This window comes from Trifolium pratense, linkage group LG6 (genome assembly GCF_020283565.1).
Source record: "Trifolium pratense cultivar HEN17-A07 linkage group LG6, ARS_RC_1.1, whole genome shotgun sequence".
NCBI lineage: Eukaryota > Viridiplantae > Streptophyta > Magnoliopsida > Fabales > Fabaceae > Trifolium > Trifolium pratense.
Window position 1 is genome coordinate 18,215,226 of NC_060064.1, and position 23,626 is coordinate 18,238,851.

At 34.2% G+C, this 23,626-nt stretch overlaps 3 protein-coding genes across 3 annotated transcripts; 2 read left to right on the plus strand and 1 right to left on the minus strand.

Moving 5' to 3' along the window:
• The first annotated feature begins 10,879 nt into the window (after nucleotides 1–10,879).
• Nucleotides 10,880–13,903, plus strand: LOC123891856 (E3 ubiquitin-protein ligase At1g63170-like). The gene is made up of 2 exons (XM_045941736.1): nucleotides 10,880–11,485; nucleotides 13,876–13,903. Exons 1-2 carry the CDS (start codon nucleotides 10,950–10,952, stop codon nucleotides 13,901–13,903), a joined length of 564 nt encoding a protein of 187 aa, XP_045797692.1. The 5' UTR covers nucleotides 10,880–10,949.
• A 1,633-nt stretch (nucleotides 13,904–15,536) lies between these two features.
• Nucleotides 15,537–21,470, plus strand: LOC123891576 (E3 ubiquitin-protein ligase At1g63170-like). Its single transcript, XM_045941461.1, has 5 exons — nucleotides 15,537–16,235; nucleotides 18,703–18,822; nucleotides 18,955–19,087; nucleotides 19,715–19,876; nucleotides 20,758–21,470. Exons 1-5 carry the CDS (start codon nucleotides 15,700–15,702, stop codon nucleotides 20,926–20,928), a joined length of 1,122 nt encoding a protein of 373 aa, XP_045797417.1. The 5' UTR covers nucleotides 15,537–15,699; the 3' UTR covers nucleotides 20,929–21,470.
• A 263-nt stretch (nucleotides 21,471–21,733) lies between these two features.
• LOC123891577 (BON1-associated protein 1-like) lies at nucleotides 21,734–22,934 on the minus strand. Its single transcript, XM_045941462.1, has one exon. The coding sequence runs from the start codon at nucleotides 22,610–22,612 to the stop codon at nucleotides 22,112–22,114; it is 501 nt and encodes a 166-aa protein (XP_045797418.1). The 5' UTR covers nucleotides 22,613–22,934; the 3' UTR covers nucleotides 21,734–22,111.
• Between the last annotated feature and the right edge of the window lie 692 nt (nucleotides 22,935–23,626).

Consider the following 23,626-nt stretch of genomic DNA (forward strand, 5'->3'; position numbering starts at 1 on the left):
TTTTTTTCTTCAAAATAACACACACACACACGCTTAAATACAAGTTTGACATCATTATTTTATTATGTTTGGGTTAATTCATAACTATGATCCGCCACTTCCCTATTATTATTATTAGAAAAATGCTAACAAGTGCCACCGAAACACTTTTTAAGCACTTTTAATAGTAAATTTTTATAAAATTTTATGAAAATATGTAAACTCAATGCATTGAAAATTGTAGTGTTTAACTTTTTGAATACAAAATTTCTTATTTATTTAAATGGAATGCTTAAAGAGTGCCCAAAGGGACTCGTTAGCAACACCCTTATTATTATTATTATTATTATTATTATTATTATTATTATTATTATTATTATTATTATTATTATTATTATTATTATTATTATGATTATGATCATCATCATCATCATCATCATCATATATTTATTAGTTGGTATCTATATTTAGTTATGAGTTTAATGAATATAAACAGACAAAGTAACTTAACCAAAAATAAATAAATAAATAAACAGACAGAGTAAAAAAAACTTTACACACTCAACCAATAAAAATGCTTTAACTTTCCATGTCATATTAAGAAAGTAGGGTTAAACGGGGTGACGTGGCGGAAAACATGATTATGATTGACTGAGTGTGTAAAGTTTCATTACTATGTCTGCTTATATTCATTAAACTCTTTAGTTATATCTATACTAATAAATGTTGTGGCCTATTTTCTAAGCCTCGCTCTTGCAAATATAAATTCCCAAAATTATTATTTATTTATTTTTGACTAAAAATGACGTTCATTCAAATCGGTAGAATACATTGAATATTACAAATTCAAAATCGCTGGTATCCAAAAAAAAAATCGCTGAAAATTGAAAAAGATTAATTTGCGAACAAACCCACAACATCTGTGGTAATAGTATAAAATGACCTTTGGTTGAATTTGTCAATCTGTATCGAATAAACACCGCACCAAAATGGGAAAGCAAAACAACACCGCACAAAGATCACAAACAACACGCTGCGCACTAAATCGATGAACTAACTATATGTGAAAATAACTTCTTTAAGAAAGAATGAGTATAATAACAATCTTTTTCCCCTGTAATGTTAGCGACTTTTGATTTACCCCTTGTAAAAATATTTTTTTGGATTCGCGGTGCCGTCTTAATGTCAACATTTTTCTCTTTTAGACCCTCGTGACACATGTTGGTTGTTGACTATTTATTTTTTATGACATGGCCGACATACTTGGTGGCTTTTAATCTACGAACAAACTCACAACATCTGTGTTAATAGTATACAATTGTCTTTGGTTGACAAACTCACAACATCTGTGTTAATAGTATACAATTGCCTTTGGTTGAATTTGTCAATCTGTATTGAATAAACACCGCACCAAAATGGGAAAACAAAATAACACCACACAAAGATCACAAACAACACGATGCTCACTAAATCGACGAACTAACTATATGTGAAAATAATTTCTTTAAGAAAGAATAAGAGTCATAGTACCCAAAAAACTTTTGATTTACCCCCTGTAAAAATAATTTGTTTGGATTCCCCTCGTAATGTCAAAAAAATTTCTCTTTTAAACCCTCGTGACACATGTTGGCCGTTGACTGTTTATTTTTTATGACATGACATGCTAGGTGATTTTTATTTCAATTTTTATTTATTTATTTAGTGATGCATAGAAATATTTATCTATGTGACTTTTTAATTCATTTTTAATTTTTTTGTAAAAAAAATCTGCAAACAACATGAACAACATCAAGAACATCAACACCATTCAACACATGAAGAAAACTCAACATGATTCTTTTTGCTGCATTTCAGTCACCCATTCTCACCATTAACATATTAAGAAAACTCAAACATTCAAACTCAAATCTCCCTCAAATCACCATTAAAAAAAAAACAAAGTTATTGAGAAACATGTGTTGTCCACTTTATTAATTTTTTTTTGAAATGCTAATATATTTTTTTTGTTCAAACTAAGCTCTCTCTCTTTTTATTATTTTTTTAATTGCTTTGTTTCAATTATTTTTATATGAACACTTCAATAATGAATACATTATTGAAGGATCTGGATTACCTGTAGTTGTGTGCAACTGCAGGACGATACAGTTGAGTAACTTTGCCCAATTGTTATTTAAATAATATAAACAAATTATAAACAAAAAAAGAATGTGGATGAGAATGGCTTAAAAGCCTTACAGCAGGACCCTGCAGTAAAATTCAACTGCAGGCAAATCCTTTTCCATTATTGAATACCAGTTAAGTATAATGCCATATCATATTGTTCTCATGAGCTTAACTTAGTTGATAAGTGTTCCTGCAAGGATTTGAGGGGGTATGCAGAATGTAGAATGTAACTATCAGGCTAGCAGAGTACTTAGGATTTTCTCAATAGTCTTGTGAAAGAAGAACATGTTCTCATCTTGATGTTTATGATACCTTATATATAGGAGTCTCATATGAGGTAATGGAGGGAGTAGTTGAGATATTATAAGGAGTAATGAGGTGGCGATGGAGTAAACATAAGAAATAGTGAGCTAGTTTCATGACATAGTCTTTTTGGGTCTCTCTGAGTTGATCGAGTGACCTAATGGGACGTGTTGGACTTAGGCGAATGGTAGCGATGCCCAACATTTTAAATATATAATGTCATATCATATTTTTGATATTAACTTATATTTACACAATTCACATTATAAAGGATTTTGCGTATGAAATAACGGTGCCCAACAATACAAGTTGGGTACCAAAGAATGCTATTTTTCTAATTTGTTTATGGTGCAAAATTTTTTTTTTTTTTTTTAGATAAAGGCTAGTGTAGTGCAAAGGCATCAGTTGTAGAAACTTGACATCCCAACTATGTTGGCACCCCAAGCACCACCAATCATTTGCAGCACCACACATAAAAATTTATTGAAACAAAACAATTGAACATTGGGGGGACTAGGCCAAAACCCAAGAAAAACAATCAATTGAATCTATAAGAAGGCAAAGCTGTCCTATTGCGAAAAAAGTCATCACCAATAAAACTAGGAACATTCTCCCACCAGTGATCTTCCCGAGACGTTAAACTAAAATTTGCAAGCTTATCAGCACAACAATTTCCTTCCCTAAAAATATGAGAAATTCTAAAGTTCATAAGGGAGCAGAAATAGATACAATTATACCAACGATTTCTAAGCTTCCAAGGAATTATATGATGATTATTGAAGGCATCCACTACTAGTTTAGAGTCGCATTCCAGCCAAAAATTATGCCAATGATTTTGATGAGCAATTTCAATAGCATGCATAGCTGCAATTGCTTCAGCAAAGAGAGAAGATTGAATACCCAGATACAAGCTAAAGCAACCTTTGATTCCTCCACTTGAGTCACGAAAAATACCACCAGCTGAGGCATACCCCGGAGAACCTCTCGCTGCACCATCAGTGTTTGCCTTTATCCAACCAGTCGGAGGAAAAGACCAAATAACCTCTTGTATCTTCGGAGCGGGACCAGCATGACTCACAATATTAAACTCTTTTAAAGCTTGAAAGTCAGTAATACAGTTGGACATAATACCCTTAGACATGTTTCCGGCCATTTGAATTGAAGCAGAAATAGAAGAGCAAGATTGATGGAAGGGAACAATTACGTTATGAAAACGGACCTGATTGCGAGCAAACCATATAGCATTTAGAGAGAAAATAATGGAGGCTAAAGCAATGTCTCTAATTTGAGTACTGGAAGAAGAATGAACAATTTGAAGTAGGCCAATAAAAGAGGTCAGATTGATATGTCTATGAAGCTTAGAGGACATCCAGGACCAAAGTCTAGCAGCAAAAGAACAATGAAGAAACAAATGAGGCGAAGTTTCGACTGCCAGACCACATAAACTACATTTAGAAACCATAAAGCAACCTCTCTTTTGTAAGTTTTCATCTGTTGGAAGCTTATTATGGAGCAGTCTCCAAAACAAGAAAGACTTGGAAGGAGGAATGAAAGATTTCCAAATTAGTTTTCCCCAAGAAACTGAATGAGTGGTATCAGTGAAATAGGCAAAAGCATCTTTGAAGGTTAGTTCACCATCACTTGTTCCAGACCAAATGAGTTTGTCAGGGAAGGGAATAATAGGTAACACCAACTTTTTGATATCCTCAATCAGATTAGGATGAATAAGAGAAATGAATTGTGGAATAGACCAGTTAAGCTCATGCAAGTATTCACTTACTTTAGATGAAAGTAAATGGCTGACATTGGGAGGAATCTGAATAATATCGGCTATGGACGAGTCTTGAAGCCATTTGTCAGTCCAAAAGTTTATCCGAGAGCCATCTCCAAGAAGCCAGAAGCTATGCTCCTTAACAGATGTAATGTGATTCTTCACACCACTCCAAATAGAGGAAGATATATGATAACGAATAGGATGACCATTACGAATACATCTAGCTCTCACAAGTTGAGCCCAATCAGCATCAGAAGAAACACAATTCCAGCATAATCTTAACATTGCAGCTTTGTTAATAAGCTTCAAAGGTCTCAGACCTAATCCTCCTTCATCAAAAGGAGTACATATAGTTTTCCAAGCAACAGTAACCATTTTTCTATTGTTAATATCACCAGACCACACAAAATTCTTTATCCAAATATCAAGCTGCTTTAATAAGGAAATTGGCCAAGGATAAACTTGAAAGCTATAAAGGAGCATGCTATTTATAATAGATTTCACAAGTTGCACTCTCCCCATGATGGATAAAAGAGAACCTTTCCAACTAGAGAGCTTAGACTTAATTCTGTCAGCAATGGGTTGTAAATGATGCACCTTAGGCTTACCTTGAAATAAAGGAACACCCAAATAAGTGAAAGGAATTTGGCCCGGACTAAAACCGAGGATATTAGAGATGGCGGCGACTCTGCTACTATGAATTGATCCTGCGAAAAATTTGCATTTGGATATACTCAATTGTTGACCCGAAGCCTCACCATAACAATGGAACAACAACATAAGAGTTTGAAGGGAGCTCTTGTTGCCTTTACAAAACACCATTATATCATCTGCATACAAGGTATGAGTAGGTGGAATGCAACCTCTAGGACCTGCCATAGGAGTAATTCTACCAGCGTCGACTAAAGAAGAGATGGACCTGCTCAGCACATCTTCAGCTAAGCAAAAAAGAATAGGGGAGAGAGGGTCTCCTTGACGAACCCCTCTCTTGCATTTGAAATAACCAACTGATTTGCCATTAACCAAAAAGGAAAGATTAGCAGATTTAAGAATAGTGTTCACCCAAGCACCGAAAGTTGAACTAAAACCAAATGCAGATAAACAATTAGTCAAGAAAGTCCAATCTAAGGTATCAAATGCCTTTTTTATATCAAATTTAAGAGCCATATTACCACCATAAGTTTTCTTCCCCAACAAATTAATTGCTTCTGAAGCAGAAAAGATGCAATCAGTAATGTGCCTGCCTTGAATAAAGCCTCTTTGTTGTGGAGAAATTATTTTAGGAGCAATTCTTGATAATCTATCAGATAACACCTTGGTGATAATTTTAAATTGAAAATTGGCAAGAGCTATAGGCCTGTAGTCTTCAATCTTGTCTGCCTCTTTAAACTTTGGAACAAGACAAACTAAATTGGAGTTAAGCCCAGGCATAATCCAATTGGAATGAAAGAATTGTACAACTGAATTATATACATCTGTAGCAATAATGTTCCAAAATGATTGATAAAAAGATCCACCAAATCCATCAGGACCTGGAGCTCCAGAACCATTCATCGAAAACACAGCTGTTTTGACCTCCTCCATAGTGGGAATTTTAGTAAGCATCATATTATCCTCATCAGTGACAATTTTGGGAATAACTTTAGCAATCAAACCATTATCCACACAGTTGTTAGAAACAGCATACAAGTTAGTATAATAATTAATAACATGATTTTCAATTTCCAACGGATCATCGATCACCATATCACCTGATCTCAGAATAGACATTTGCTTTGAAGCATACTTAATCTTAGCCATCCTATGGAAAAAAGCAGTGTTTCTATCACCATAAGTAAACCAATTAATAGAGGACTTTTGCTTCCAAAAAGATTCCTCAAATTGTAAGGCCTGTTGCAAATTAGATTGAGCCCCAATTTCGATATTATGCAAATCATCAGAGTAGCCTTCCAAGGAGATTTGTTGTTGGATAGCCTCAACTTCCTTCATACAAGAATCCACTCTAGCTTTGACATTACCAAAAGTGTGAATATTCCAAGACTTGAAAGCAGCTTTAAGAGATTTAAGCTTCTGGGCAAGAATATACATAGGACAACCATTGACCGGATTAGACCAAACTTCATTAACTAGTCTAGAGCAGTCAGGATGATGCCCACATTGTGAAATATTTAAAAGAGGACGGAAAATTTCTGTTTCGGTTTTGTAAGACCAATAATAGAGGGTAGTGATCTGAATGATCTCTAGGGAGAGTGCAACATGCAATTGAGCTCCAATTAAGAAAAGTGTCAGCATTAGCTAAGGCCCTATCAAGCCTTTCCTCGGTATGAGCCGAGCCAAGTCTGCCATTGGTCCAAGTGTAGGCAACACCCCTGGTGGGGATGTGAGATAAAGAACTAGAGTCAGTCCAAGCAGAGAAATCTTCACAAGAGATGCGACAAGGAGCGCTCCCACCTCTTTTTTCATGGGATCCTAAAATAGCATTAAAATCACCTAAGATAACCCAAGCACCAGGATTAGAAAGCAACAAATTATTAAGATCCTTCCACATATTCCTCCTAATAATATAGGAGGTGGAGGCATAGACCGCTGCAATGTAGACAACGTTGGAACCAATGTGAACTTGAAAAGCACAGAATTGAGATGTTGAAGCAACCAAAGTCGGAGAGCAATTGTTGGAACAAAGGCACCAGAGGGAAGGCTTATTACTGACATTAAAACCGATAGATTTTAAATTTAAGTTATTCCAAAAAGAAGGATGAATCTTCTCAAACTGAATCTTAGGCTCAGCAATGAACACAAAATCTGGTTTATGTGAAACACACAACTTTTTAAGGTAAAGTCTTGTATCAACATTGCCAAGACCTCTAATATTCCAATAGAAAAACTTCATTGAGAATTAGATTTATGGACACCCTTATCATGAGTGTTATGATCAACTGGCTTGGCTACTTGAAGCTTGGGTTTTCTACCTTTTCTATGAGTCACAAGAGTGTAACCTCTTTCATTGTCTTCAATGCCATCTTCTTTTTCATCCCCCCAGAGTTGTTTAACTATGTTAATATCTTGTTGAACATTCTCACTTAAATCTGCACTAGCCTTAGTTGGTATAATAATGACATTAGGAGTATCCTTCAAGGTGTTAAGAACACCACGATTAGGAGACAAATGTTGTTGTATGTCATCAACAAGAGTATCCTCAGAGTTTTTGCCTTCTCCTTCGTCTACCTCTATAATGCTTTTAGAGAAATCCTGCTCATAAGAGATTTCATGTTCATGTTCTTTTGGGTCCGAATCAGGCACCCTTGAATGGTGTTCAACAACATCATCCTTCTTGCAACCACTTGGCTCAGCTTGATGATTAGTAACAGGTTCAACATATACCAACCCTTCATTCCCTTTGTCTTTAGAAGACCTGGAAACATCTTTGGTTGGCTTATGTTGATTAGTGTGTTTCAGTGTCGAATGTTGTTCATCTTGTTTTTTACTTTTACACTGATTGTGAAGGTGACCAATAGTTTTACAGCAAGTGCAGAATGCCAGGAGTGCCTCATAATCAATTCCAACATAAAAAGCAAATCCTTCCCTCTCCACCATTAAGGTATTCAAAAAATTCCCTGCCAAATCAACATCGACAAGGACTCTTGCATAATGACCATATGTTTTCAATTTGGTGTTTTGATCAAGAGAGATAGGTGTACCAACAGCAGAGGCAATTTCAAATAAGATTCGAGGGCGCCAATATTCTAAAGGAAGATCATAGATACGAATCCACGTTTGAGTATGAGTTTGATTTTGAAGATTAGGATTAAAATCTTTAACCCATTTAGAAAGTCTAAAAACACCAGGATTAAGGTTCCACGTACCTACAGTCCATACACTGCGCAAATCATCTTGGGAAGCAAAGCTTAGATTGAAGTATCCTCTGCCCAGTGGTGTTAAATTCCAAGCACCTAAGGGTTTCCAGAGTTTGGCCAACGTTGTTCTCAAGGCTTCAGTCGAACATGGTTTGGAACCTTTAGGAAGTATCAACCTACCATGAAGGTTATTCTTGAATTCATCAATTCCAAGCTGATACTCTTTCTCAGTAATCTTAATTGAAACAGCATCCCCTTTAATGGAGGTTTTAGGAAACGGGTTTTCTGGAACAACAACAGAATTTGAGAGGGCTTGAGCAAACGACTTCTTCTGATAAGAAGGTTGAGATGGAGATTCAGGTACGGATTTTGGAGGAGAATCGATGGTCTCAAGGAACCGCCACGGGCAGATCGACGGCGGCGGCGTGGATCCGGCCATGGGTTCGGTTAGACGGCGGCGTTTTCAGAGGTTCCACACGTTTTCACCAAGACCAATTGAATTGATTTGTAGAGGCAAGAGGTGAGATGGTTTCCTGTGTTGCAGTGGCGGCGGCGTTCACATGAGTTCTCATTTATGGTGCAAAATTATTTTACACATATATCTAATAATATATATGTTGTCACATCATTTAATGAACGTGACACGTCATATGTTTTAAAACACATTATATGAGATGTGTTAATATATTATTGAATGTATGTGTAAAATCATTTTACACTGACAGTGTACATAAATTAAATTCTTATAATTTTTTTGTTTTGGTCAAGTAGCCTGTGACTATAAATTTCACCTTTAAGATAGATAAGTGGAGGGTTTGGGGCCCCGGCCCTGCATATAAAATGCGATATCCCTACCAACTGAGCTAAGTTCACGAGGATAAATTCTTATCTTTCTGCCACATCACCCCACTGATGTATGGTTATATTGAAACTACTTATGTGACATGGAAGAGTGATGGTTTCTCATTGGATGTCTGTGTAAACTTTCATTACACTGACTGTTTACCATGTTTAAACTTTTATTATATTAATGTTATATTAATTTTTTAGTTACATTACATATTATACGCAAGAGTGAGAGATCAAGAGCACGTTTGAATTAACTTATTTTTAAGTTTATGAAAAATAATTTATGCAAATGAATATGTTTTTATGTTAATTCAAAAAATTTCACTAGCAAAAACTATATCTTCATAAACTATTTTGCATAAGTTAAAAAAATAAGCTAATATAAATGGCCTCGAATCCACAATCGACTTGCTTAAGAGCTAATTCATTTGTGGTTATTATTATTTTATTTCTGGTTATTATTGTTGAGGGTAATTCATTGTAACCAATGTTGGTTACTTGTAACACAAGTAAAAGAGTTAGTTAGGTGATTTTATGTGATGAGTTGTGTGTTTGTTAGTTTGTTCTGTTATGTTAGTTACTTGATTTTATGAAGTTAGTTAGGGGTAGTTACTAGTTTGTTAGTAACTTAACCTTTAAGCAACACATTATAAATAGTGGTGTAAAGTAACATTGTGATACAGTGAGATCAATAATAATAATTTCTCTCTCTCTTAATTCTCTCTCAATTATGCGTGTATGTTCTTGCTTTAATTAAGTTCCAACAGTGGTATCAGAGCCGGTGGTTCGACAAAGGGTTGAACTGACTCCTTGTATTGAAAATCTTCCTAACAAAGGTGGTCAGACGGCGAGTCCCGTGGAGCAGTGTGGCTTACGGTGGTACAAGTGTAGGATGAAGAAAGCTTCCGCTTGAGGGGGAGATTGTTGTGGCAAGTGTGAGTGGTTAAGTCTCATATTGCTTGGAAAAGTGAAGGTTGAACACTTTATAAGTGAGAGGACCCATAAACCTAACACCTTAAGGTTTTGGGTTAAAAGTGTGGTGTCCAACTCACTTGTGAAGTTGTTCTTGAGCCCGATGTGGATAATCCCCATGGCTACCCGCTCGTGATGACCCAACAATTATTTTGTTTTTGATCTGACCTATATGCATTTTATTTTTAATGTTTTTTTTTTTGTGTCCGGTAGTATATTAGCTAGAAATTCCACCTTTCTCGATTTTTGCATAATATATGCAATGTCTTTACCAACTGAGCTAAACTCATGACACATTTTGAATATATTTTATATCATGTTTATTTATTTATAACGTTGTTTTGATCTAAAAAAAATTGTTTTTAAGGAATTATTGGTCAAATTGATTAAGCAAAAAAGAAAAGAAATTGATTAAGCAAAAAAGGACAAAGGAAAAGGAATTCATTAAGAATTTAATTTACATAACGTCGATATAAAATTATTTTACACCTGTAGTTAGTAATATATCAACACACAACTTTGGGGCTGGGTTAATGTCTTTGGTGGCCTGAAATCTGAGAGGTGCTTTTCTGATTTTGGGATTAGGAGGTGGACCTCTATTAGGTGGTGTTTATTTTGTTGTTTATTTTTAGCGTTCCGCATATATACGGCGCCCTGTTATGTAGTTACTTTTTTACCGATCTTTGTTCGTCTTGTGCAGAGACCTGGTTAATAATATATTTGCTGTTAAAAAAAAATATCAACACACATGATATTTAACAACACATGATGTGTCATATTCATTAAATGATGTGGCAACACATATTAAGTGTATGTGTAAAAAATCTTTACACGGACGATCCAGAACGATTAAACTCATCTATTAAACAAAAAAGGAAAAGAATTATTGGTCAAATATTTTCAAAAAAGAAAATATTTTGGTCAACAAGGATGTTCTACAACAAAACCATTTTTGTTCTTCTCATTGTAAAATATACTACAAGAACTGATTTCATTTCATTGTCTCTCATTTTGTCTTTCATCAAATCTCACAAATCCAACAAAAAAAAATAAAAATGAACACTTCAAACCCAACACCATCTTCTCCACCGGAATCCACCGCCGACGACACCGAACCATTCCTCGTCCGAACTCGCCGTTCCCTCCACCGCACACCACCACCACTCCGTACCGCTTCTCGTTTCATCCGGCGTGCAAGCTCACAACGTATGATGCTCCGTGAACCATCCATACGTGTCCGAGAGAGGGCGGCAGTTGAGGTTGAAGAACGGCAGAGGGAATGGGCTTATTCAAAACCAGTGGTAGCACTTGACATAGCGTGGAACTTGTCGTTTCTCGTTGTTAGTGTTGTCGTTTTGGGTTTGAGTAATAAAGAGGAACCTTGTGTGCCTCTTAGGGTGTGGATTTTGGGGTACTTGTTTCAGGGATTGGTTCATTCGTTGTCTGTTGTTTCAGAATTTAGAAGAAGGAGAATGGATAGTGTTTTGGAAAATTCTTCTGATGATTTGGAGAGTGGTCCAAGGTGGAGTTTGAGTTCTGAGAGTGATTCTGATGTTGATTCTCAGCAGTTTTCAGATAATGAGGAAAATAGGTACAAACAATTCTTTCAATTTCAATTTGTTTGTATATATATATTTAGTTGGTTTTTATATTTTTATTGGATTAAATACATTTTTAGTTCTAGAAATTGAAAATATGTTTATTCTTATCTCTAAAAAATGAACAAGCAAAAATGAAATATATATATTAACCGAATAATCTCGTCAGCACAAGGTGTGCTGAAGAGACTACAAAAGATTACAAAATGTCAAAACAAAGTAACAACATGAAAAATTAATCGATGCCCAAACATGTAAACGGACTCGACCACCACCTATGATAGTTTGAGACTAGAGTATTGTTGGTTGTCTTCAACCACACCACGGATAGGAATAGAGTTTGACCTTGTCCAACAATTGAGGTAGGGACGACTCTGAATTTCTGAAAAGTCTATGATTTCTTTCATTCCACACAACCCAAATACATAAAAGCCAAATGAGTTGCAAAAAAGAACATCGTGCTCGAGTGCTGCCTAAAGAATGAGTAAACTGAAGGAAATGGTCTGCTAGATTTTGAGAGTCCACCGACGAAAAACCAATCAACGATCGAACTAACGACCCAAGGGAACCAAAAGAGCTACAAGAGAGAAATAAGGAAATGGTCTGCCAGATTTTTTATCATTTGAAGTGCTAAAAAATGATATATTAGTTTATATTTATATATTTTTTGTTCATTAGTTTATTATTATACATTTAGTGTATGTTTGGTTCCACTTTTGGAGGAAGCAAAATTGATTTTAGAGGTGTAGAATTAATTTTGACATATTTGGTTTCTCTATAGTATAATTGATTTTGCCTCCAAAATTGATTCTACACTAAAATTTATTGTCCAACTTACTTTGACATGAATGTATTCAAACATAAATCACTTTAACATGAACAACATCAAGAACATCAACACCATTCAACACATGAAGAAAACTCAACATGATTCTTTTTGCTGCATTTCAGTCACCCATTCTCACCATTAACATATTAAGAAAACTCAAACATTCAAACTCAAATCTCCCTCAAATCACCATTAAAAAAAAAACAAAGTTATTGAGAAACATGTGTTGTCCACTTTATTAATTTTTTTTTGAAATGCTAATATATTTTTTTTGTTCAAACTAAGCTCTCTCTCTTTTTATTATTTTTTTAATTGCTTTGTTTCAATTATTTTTATGTGAACACTTCAATAATGAATACATTATTGAAGGATCTGGATTACCTGTAGTTGTGTGCAACTGCAGGACGATACAGTTGAGTAACTTTGCCCAATTGTTATTTAAATAATATAAACAAATTATAAACAAAAAAAGAATGTGGATGAGAATGGCTTAAAAGCCTTACAGCAGGACCCTGCAGTAAAATTCAACTGCAGGCAAATCCTTTTCCATTATTGAATACCAGTTAAGTATAATGCCATATCATATTGTTCTCATGAGCTTAACTTAGTTGATAAGTGTTCCTGCAAGGATTTGAGGGGGTATGCAGAATGTAGAATGTAACTATCAGGCTAGCAGAGTACTTAGGATTTTCTCAATAGTCTTGTGAAAGAAGAACATGTTCTCATCTTGATGTTTATGATACCTTATATATAGGAGTCTCATATGAGGTAATGGAGGGAGTAGTTGAGATATTATAAGGAGTAATGAGGTGGCGATGGAGTAAACATAAGAAATAGTGAGCTAGTTTCATGACATAGTCTTTTTGGGTGTCTCTGAGTTGATCGAGTGACCTAATGGGACGTGTTGGACTTAGGCGAATGGTAGCGATGCCCAACATTTTAAATATATAATGTCATATCATATTTTTGATATTAACTTATATTTACACAATTCACATTATAAAGGATTTTGCGTATGAAATAACGGTGCCCAACAATACAAGTTGGGTACCAAAGAATGCTATTTTTCTAATTTGTTTATGGTGCAAAATTATTTTACACATATATCTAATAATATATATGTTGTCACATCATTTAATGAACGTGACACGTCATATGTTTTAAAACACATTATATGAGATGTGTTAATATATTATTGAATGTATGTGTAAAATCATTTTACACTGACAGTGTACATAAATTAAATTCTTATAATTTTTTTGTTTTGGTCAAGTAGCCTGTGACTATAAATTTCACCTTTAAGATAGATAAGTGGAGGGTTTGGGGCCCCGACCCTGCATATAAAATGCGATATCCCTACCAACTGAGCTAAGTTCACGAGGATAAATTCTTATCTTTCTGCACATCACCCCACTGATGTATGGTTATATTGAAACTACTTATGTGACATGGAAGAGTGATGGTTTCTCATTGGATGTCTGTGTAAACTTTCATTACACTAACTGTTTACCATGTTTAAACTTTTATTATATTAATGTTATATTAATTTTTTAGTTACATTACATATTATACGCAAGAGTGAGAGATCAAGAGCACGTTTGAATTAACTTATTTTTAAGTTTATGAAAAATAATTTATGCAAATGAATATGTTTTTATGTTAATTCAAAAAATTTCACTAGCAAAAACTATATCTTCATAAACTATTTTGCATAAGTTAAAAAAATAAGCTAATATAAATGGCCTCGAATCCACAATCGACTTGCTTAAGAGCTAATTCATTTGTGGTTATTATTATTTTATTTCTGGTTATTATTGTTGAGGGTAATTCATTGTAACCAATGTTGGTTACTTGTAACACAAGTAAAAGAGTTAGTTAGGTGATTTTATGTGATGAGTTGTGTGTTTGTTAGTTTGTTCTGTTATGTTAGTTACTTGATTTTATGAAGTTAGTTAGGGGTAGTTACTAGTTTGTTAGTAACTTAACCTTTAAGCAACACATTATAAATAGTGGTGTAAAGTAACATTGTGATATAGTGAGATCAATAATAATAATTTCTCTCTCTCTTAATTCTCTCTCAATTATGTGTATATGTTCTTGCTTTAATTAAGTTCCAACAGTGGTATCAGAGCCGGTGGTTCGACAAAGGGTTGAACTGACTCCTTGTATTGAAAATCTTCCTAACAAAGGTGGTCAGACGGCGAGTCCCGTGGAGCAGTGTGGCTTACGGTGGTACAAGTGTAGGATGAAGAAAGCTTCCGCTTGAGGGGGAGATTGTTGTGGCAAGTGTGAGTGGTTAAGTCTCATATTGCTTGGAAAAGTGAAGGTTGAACACTTTATAACTGAGAGGACCCATAAACCTAACACCTTAAGGTTTTGGGTTAAAAGTGTGGTGTCCAACTCACTTGTGAAGTTGTTCTTGAGCCCGATGTGGATAATCCCCATGGCTACCCGCTCGTGATGACCCAACAATTATTTTGTTTTTGATCTGACCTATATGCATTTTATTTTTAATGTTTTTTTTTGTGTCCGGTAGTATATTAGCTAGAAATTCCACCTTTCTCGATTTTTGCATAATATATGCAATGTCTTTACCAACTGAGCTAAACTCATGACACATTTTGAATATATTTTATATCATGTTTATTTATTTATAACGTTGTTTTGATCTAAAAAAAATTGTTTTTAAGGAATTATTGGTCAAATTGATTAAGCAAAAAAGAAAAGAAATTGATTAAGCAAAAAAGGACAAAGGAAAAGGAATTCATTAAGAATTTAATTTACATAACGTCGATATAAAATTATTTTACACCTGTAGTTAGTAATATATCAACACACAACTTTGGGGCTGGGTTAATGTCTTTGGTGGCCTGAAATCTGAGAGGTGCTTTTCTGATTTTGGGATTAGGAGGTGGACCTCTATTAGGTGGTGTTTATTTTGTTGTTTATTTTTAGCGTTCCGCATATATACGGCGCCCTGTTATGTAGTTACTTTTTTACCGATCTTTGTTCGTCTTGTGCAGAGACCTGGTTAATAATATATTTGCTGTTAAAAAAAAATATCAACACACATGATATTTAACAACACATGATGTGTCATATTCATTAAATGATGTGGCAACACATATTAAGTGTATGTGTAAAAAATCTTTACACGGACGATCCAGAACGATTAAACTCATCTATTAAACAAAAAAGGAAAAGAATTATTGGTCAAATATTTTCAAAAAAGAAAATATTTTGGTCAACAAGGATGTTCTACAACAAAACCATTTTTGTTCTTCTCATTGTAAAATATACTACAAGAACTGATTTCATTTCATTGTCTCTCATTTTGTCTTTCATCAAATCTCACAAATCCAACAAAAAAAAATAAAAATGAACACTTCAAACCCAACACCATCTTCTCCACCGGAATCCACCGCCGACGACACCGAACCATTCCTCGTCCGAACTCGCCGTTCCCTCCACCGCACACCACCACCACTCCGTACCGCTTCTCGTTTCATCCGGCGTGCAAGCTCACAACGTATGATGCTCCGTGAACCATCCATACGTGTCCGAGAGAGGGCGGCAGTTGAGGTTGAAGAACGGCAGAGGGAATGGGCTTATTCAAAACCAGTGGTAGCACTTGACATAGCGTGGAACTTGTCGTTTCTCGTTGTTAGTGTTGTCGTTTTGGGTTTGAGTAATAAAGAGGAACCTTGTGTGCCTCTTAGGGTGTGGATTTTGGGGTACTTGTTTCAGGGATTGGTTCATTCGTTGTCTGTTGTTTCAGAATTTAGAAGAAGGAGAATGGATAGTGTTTTGGAAAATTCTTCTGATGATTTGGAGAGTGGTCCAAGGTGGAGTTTGAGTTCTGAGAGTGATTCTGATGTTGATTCTCAGCAGTTTTCAGATAATGAGGAAAATAGGTACAAACAATTCTTTCAATTTCAATTTGTTTGTATATATATATTTAGTTGGTTTTTATATTTTTATTGGATTAAATACATTTTTAGTTCTAGAAATTGAAAATATGTTTATTCTTATCTCTAAAAAATGAACAAGCAAAAATGAAATATATATATTAACCGAATAATCTCGTCAGCACAAGGTGTGCTGAAGAGACTACAAAAGATTACAAAATGTCAAAACAAAGTAACAACATGAAAAATTAATCGATGCCCAAACATGTAAACGGACTCGACCACCACCTATGATAGTTTGAGACTAGAGTATTGTTGGTTGTCTTCAACCACACCACGGATAGGAATAGAGTTTGACCTTGTCCAACAATTGAGGTAGGGACGACTCTGAATTTCTGAAAAGTCTATGATTTCTTTCATTCCACACAACCCAAATACATAAAAGCCAAATGAGTTGCAAAAAAGAACATCGTGCTCGAGTGCTGCCTAAAGAATGAGTAAACTGAAGGAAATGGTCTGCTAGATTTTGAGAGTCCACCGACGAAAAACCAATCAACGATCGAACTAACGACCCAAGGGAACCAAAAGAGCTACAAGAGAGAAATAAGGAAATGGTCTGCCAGATTTTTTATCATTTGAAGTGCTAAAAAATGATATATTAGTTTATATTTATATATTTTTTGTTCATTAGTTTATTATTATACATTTAGTGTATGTTTGGTTCCACTTTTGGAGGAAGCAAAATTGATTTTAGAGGTGTAGAATTAATTTTGACATATTTGGTTTCTCTATAGTATAATTGATTTTGCCTCCAAAATTGATTCTACACTAAAATTTATTGTCCAACTTACTTTGACATGAATGTATTCAAACATAAATCACTTTACCTTAAAACCAAAAAAAAAAAGGCTTAACTACACATTTGGTCCCTTACGTTTATTTTAGGTTTCAATTTGGTCCCTTACGTTTAAAAAGTATCAATTTGGTCCCTTACGTTTATTTTAAGTTTCAAGTTAGTCCTTTCCGTTAGTTTTGTCACTAACACCGTTTGAACAGTACACGTGTCAGCGTGTCCAAGTGCCACGTGTCAGTCCACGAATGCAAATTGACTGCCACATGTGACAAAATTGACGGAAAGGACCAACTTGAAACCTAAAATAAACGTAAGGGACCAAATTGATACTTTTTAAACGTAAGGGACCAAATTGAAACCTAAAATAAACGTAAAGGACTAAATGTATAGTTAAGCCAAAAAAAAATCACTTTACCTTCATCTCATTCTTTGCCAGAATCAATTTAGCAATTTTACTCACCGTAGAACCAAACATACACTTAGTCTCGCCATTTCTAAGTGCGACTAAATCAAAGATAGATATTTTAGGTATATTATAACAAAGCATAAGCTTGTTAAAATAACAACTCTTGATTTTTTCACTTTACATCTTAGTCACTTTAGACGATCCAAATCCCTATTAGTTTATATTTATTTTGTTCTAGTTTATATACATTTAGTCCTCATCATTTCTAAGTGCGACTAAAACACTGAATTTTGCATTTTTAGGATTTAAAACATAACAAAATATTTGTAGAAATAATTTTTATTTTTGTTTATGGTGGTTTATATGGTGTGGAGATTCTGGAGAAGTGTTGCATATGGTTTACTTTGGACTAATACGTGAAAATGGTTCTTTTTTGGTTGAAATGCGTGAAAATGGTTTGAAGTGCTAACGATGACCGGCATTACTATCTGTAAGTAGAACACCATAGTATTACTTGTCCACGGATGAAACATTGGCCCAATTGATGCCGGTTCGGTAAAAAACAAGGAAAACGAATAATAGTGCCTCAAAACTCAACTGATATTTGTTGTCTTCTATTTTTGTTGAATCAACACCAATTACGTCACTGTCTTTGGTGTAGGGACGTGGAAAACCATAAACTTCTACTTAAGTTGACAATGTCGGCCGTCGTCGAAATTTGAACAATTTCCAAGTATCGGTCCACTATAGACCACATTAGACACTTCCGCATCCTAGAAATCGCCATTTTGATCTTATGAGAAAATGAAGTTGGAGTAATGGTGTATGTACTTCAGTGCACATTACTTCACTTCTATTCAGTTGCCGTCGGTTGAATAGAGCTGATTTCAGCTTGTTTTCCGCTTGCCATGCTCTGCTCTAATTTTACAACCTAAAGGAGTTGTGTGCCGTGGTGATGTGTTACTCTTAAGTGCATGTGATTAAAGTACCAAAGGACGGAAGCAGTAGAGTGTGTAGAACTGAAAATTGACAATGCTTCAATCATTCAGTATATGAAATGCATCATTTCTTATGCAGTTAAAATTTTTCATTGCCTACTAAATTCCGTTCATAATTCAGAATATCTTGTTCTGATTGCCGTTTAACTTTTCTATATTTAGCTTTGTTTTTGGCCTGATACAAGTTTGTAACTGTATTATTCGTTAAATTATCAGTATCATGAAGCACATAGAGTCTGCAAACACCATTCTATCATTCATATGGTGGATTCTTGGGTTCTACTGGGTAACTGCTGGTGGTCAGAGTTTGACAAAGGATTCACCTCAGCTTTACTGGTTAGTTAGAACTTTGAACAATATCTATTACTACCTCCATGGCTCCATCCCTAAATATAAGCTCTTTTTATGCTTTTGTACTACGTTTTTGCCTTGCAATTATGTAACCATCATGCATATTGTGTTTTGCAGGCTCTGTATCACATTTCTTGCTTTTGACGTTGTGCTTGTAGTGGTTTGTGTTGCTGTTGCATGTCTCGTTGGAATTGCTGTTTGCTTTTGTCTTCCATGCATACTTGCGATTTTGTATGCAGTGGCAGATCAGGTAAATAGTTATTTTTTTTCCCCTTATTTTATTTTTTGTACTATTTGTTGTTTTGAGATAAATACATTTTTATAGATACTCATTTTAAAATAATGACAACAATGAATGTAGAAAATGTGTAGCCACTTTAGGGTCAATATAGCGGTTTTATACAGTTGTTTTGCAAAATAAAGTAGTTTTTTCTTCGGAAAATGGAAGCAATGCAAATTATTATTCGATAGAGTATTATCATCTTTCCTACATCAGTAGATAGATACAGTGAAAACCAGTTCAATTTTAATCAGTGTTGTCAAATAGTGGCTACAACAGTGCTATAAAACTACGGAGTTTGAACAAATCGCTATTGTTCTACAATATGCAATTTGTTAGAAATTCTTATCAAATAGTGGCTATAGCAGCGCTATACGCGAAGAAACCACTATTTTCTGCAATCTGCGGTTAACAGCACCTGATTTAAATAGGGCTCAGGTGGGCGGTGTTTTAATTCTTACAATTTGAACAAATTCATCAAAAATTAGTATGTACAATCATAAATTTTGGTTATAACTATATTTCTCCATTTCTTGCATTTATCATGTTCTTTTTTCAACTTTATCAGACTTAATTTGAACTTTAATGTGGCAACAGGAAGGAGCAACCAAGGAAGAGATTGACCAGTTGCCAAAATATAAGTTCCGAATGATAAAGGAGTTTAAGAAAGAAGGCGATGGCGAAGAATCATCCAGAGGAGTGATGACAGAATATGACAGTGATTCAGCATCCGAGCATGTTATTGCCGTAGAAGATGCAGTAAGTTCCTATTTATTAAATATGGATTATCTTTTTTATTCAAAAATATTAAAAAACATAGTATTTTACATAATATTTAACAATTTATTCATTGCTTGGTCCTAAAACCTTGCTGACTTATGAAACAGTTATTTACATCATATTTGCTACATATTAACTGTATACTTCTAAGCTATATTGTAAATCTTTCTCATTTAACACCTGCAATAACCAAGTAGTTAGGGAGCTTCAGTTAAGGTCGAATTGTTCGGGAGAACCCGTGTTCGTATCCTGGTTTAAAGAATCCTTAGTCAGATTTTACTTACCTCCCGGTCAAATGTCGAATTGCCATGGCACCGGAGGGTTTAGACAAATTATTTTTTGACACCTAAAAAATCATATCTAAATATTGATATCTATGATAAACTAAGTTATACTCCCTCCGTCCCTTTTTATAAGACCTAGTTTGACAAAACACGTGTATTAAGAAAGTGAGTTTTAGTATTAAATTGATTTTCCATGTTTACCCCTACAATTAATTGTAGTTCTTTGTATCAAACAAAAATGAATTTAATGCTATTCAAAAAACTATGTAATAATTAATTGTAGTTCTTTGTATCAAACAAAAATGAATTTAATGCTATTCAAAAAACTATGTAAAGTAAATAAGGGTAAGTTTGGAAAAAATAACTAATGTCATTGATAATTGCAAAAGGGTCTTATAAAAATGGACAATTTTTTTGTCAAACTAGGTCTTATAAAAAGGGACGGAGGTAGTAGTATTTTTTGGTTGTACATTTAACTTTTGTTCCAAAGGTTTGGGACATTATACTTTTTTTTTTTTTGTTTAATGCTATGCCTGCCAACTCTCCTAATATGTTCGGATGAATGATAAATTCCAGGAGTGCTGTATCTGCCTCTCTGCCTATGATGATGGTGCTGAACTTAGGGAACTTCCTTGCAATCATCATTTTCATTGCACATGCATTGATAAATGGCTGCTAATCAATGCTACCTGCCCTCTCTGCAAATTTAACATTTTGAGCACCGATAACCTCCATGAAGAAGTTTGAACTAGTTGCACTGACAAGGAGGGCACAACCCTTTTTACAACAATTTCGGATTTACTTTGGTTAATGTACACTAGAATTACCAACAAAAAATTAGAGACAGAAAAAATGAAATTCATTTCTAAGGTATACCAATTTCATTTTTTCGTTTCTAATTTTTGTCGCTAAATGTTATACCAATTTCATTTTTTCGTCACTTATTTTTGTCGTGTCGGTGATTTCTACTTGCTTCATCCTGTTATCTATGATCAGCTGTTTCCACCTAACCATATTGAGAACAATTTGTTTCCTGGGTAGATATGAAGAATTTGAGTCCTTCGCCTACAATAGGAATCAGATTTCTTGTTCAAGGTCTCACCTATTTTTTATATTACTGTATATCTCTTAAATGGTCATAAAGCTTGAATGAAAATATCAAAATCCCTATGTATCAATAATATTGATTTTGTTATTTCACAGTTGCAAACTATAAGTTCTACATTCAATATACATTGCACTTGTTAATTTTACAGAAGGAGGTTATGTATCTGGTTGATTTTCAGGGATTGTTATTGTTATTAAAAATGTTGTTTCTTGCAATCTGTCGTTGGGTTTGGCACTTTTTCCCAGTTAATAAAGTTTTCTATTTGTTAAGAAGTCTCACATCAGTTGCGAGATGACCTGAATGTGTGTTTATAAGTGAGGGCAATCCTCAACTTAGAAGTCGGTTTTACAGGGTTGAGTTAGATTCAACTCTCAATTCTAAGACTATTAATAATGTCCTAAGCCAGCATCATAGTGAGAAACTTGACCTATCTTATACGAAGGGTTGCAAAGATTTCACAGTATCATAAACTCGAAAGTTGGACTAAGAAAATACATACAAAGTCTTTAATAAATCATGATTTAGAAAAAGTCTTCAATAAATCATGATTTAGAAACACTTGCTTCAGTAGTCATTTTAATTTTCACCTTGGTGAATATTTGGTTTGCACTTTATTATGCTTGTTTCAAGAAACACAAAGCAGAAAAAACATGTTCACTTTTTCTTTGTTGCTCCATTTCAGTACATTATTATATGTGTATGTTTTGGAGTAACTGAGATTTTGACACAATATAACTTGAAGTTTCTACAAAATTACAGTGTTATTGTAATTTTGTCAAACTCGTTGCAATACCAAACATGCGCAATAACGTTACTAACAAGTTAACAATTCCTTTGAAGATTGCTTAACCAAATTGGAATCCCAGTTACAATCTCATTCAAACCAATTCCAGTCACTGGAATCCCGGTCACCGGAAAAGAATATTCCAGATTTTTAACCTTAACTGAAATATTGATAACACCATTTCTCATAACATTACTATCCCATAGCCTATAACTCAGAAACTGCACTTGATTATCTTGCACATACAAATCTGATAATGGTATTCTGGCCATTCCAACACTCTTAATATTCCCCCATGATGTTTTGCATTTCACATCAGCTATTATAAACCTTGCATTGAATGGTACCTCCATTATAAGCTTCTCATTCCATGAAAGGCAGCTTCCACCACCACATTCTTCTGAATTTTCTTTGGTTGAGTAACAAATTTCATTGCTTGAATCACACTCAAGAGAAACAAATGCATTTTTCTTTATGGAGTTTTTATTCGCACAAATGTTTTCAACATTCAAAATGGTGATTTCTACAGTGCGAGACATCACTCGTAAGATAACTAGCCACGTTTTAAAAAATTGAACACAAATGCGCCGCAATTTTTGATATTATAGAGAATCACAGTCAAATACAGCTGATACAACATCAATTTTGATATCGCGACTCAAAATTAATAGCGGTATGTACACCTTTTTTAGAAAACTGTTTAGAAAAATTTGGATATAGAGATGTATATATAGAGTTGTTTTGGGGTAGAGGAATTTTGGCAAGTGAAAGGGTTGAAGGAAAAATGAGGGAAATAAGAGGGAAAGAGAAAGGTTGTTTCTCTATGTTGATTTACTTAATGTTTTGGAAAAGTTTGATAAGAAGCGATTAAATTAAGGGGGGAATGGTCCAGTTTGTGAAGGAGCATGGAAAATTCATTATTGAGATTTTGAGCTGTGGTTAGGGGTTAGAAAAATGAGCTAGTAGTATTTGTTTGGACTTGTTTGTGGTTGAAGTTACTTGGAAATTTCATTTCAGTTGGGAGTAGTTTTCACATTTAAAATGATGCTTGGAAATGGTTGTTAATTTGTTCCAAAATCCCAATGCTGAGTAAGTTCCACTTGGAAAAAAAAATTAAATCCTAAAATTGTATGTAGTATAACCAAGTCAACCGGTAGACTTTGGGACTCTCAAAACATAGCTGCACCAAAATTCATGTTGCGCACGATTATTTTCTTTAGTACTTTATTATAAGAATTATAAAGAAAAAATTACTGATATTATAAATAGTAGTTGGAGTAATAAATTCATCTAAAATATGAATATGGAGTATATTATAATTTGTGTTGTACCAAAATAAAATATTATCATGTGTGTTAAATATATTAAAGGTTGATTTTTTATACTCCAATGCAAATTGATAGTATTAATAATAAAAGTATTTAGAAAAAGTAATAAATATATTTATAAATTTCTACATAATTTTATATTTAAGACAAAGATAGCTCCTGGTAAGCTTAGTTCAATTTGGTAGTGTCATCGCATTTTATATGCATGGATTGGAGTTCAAACTC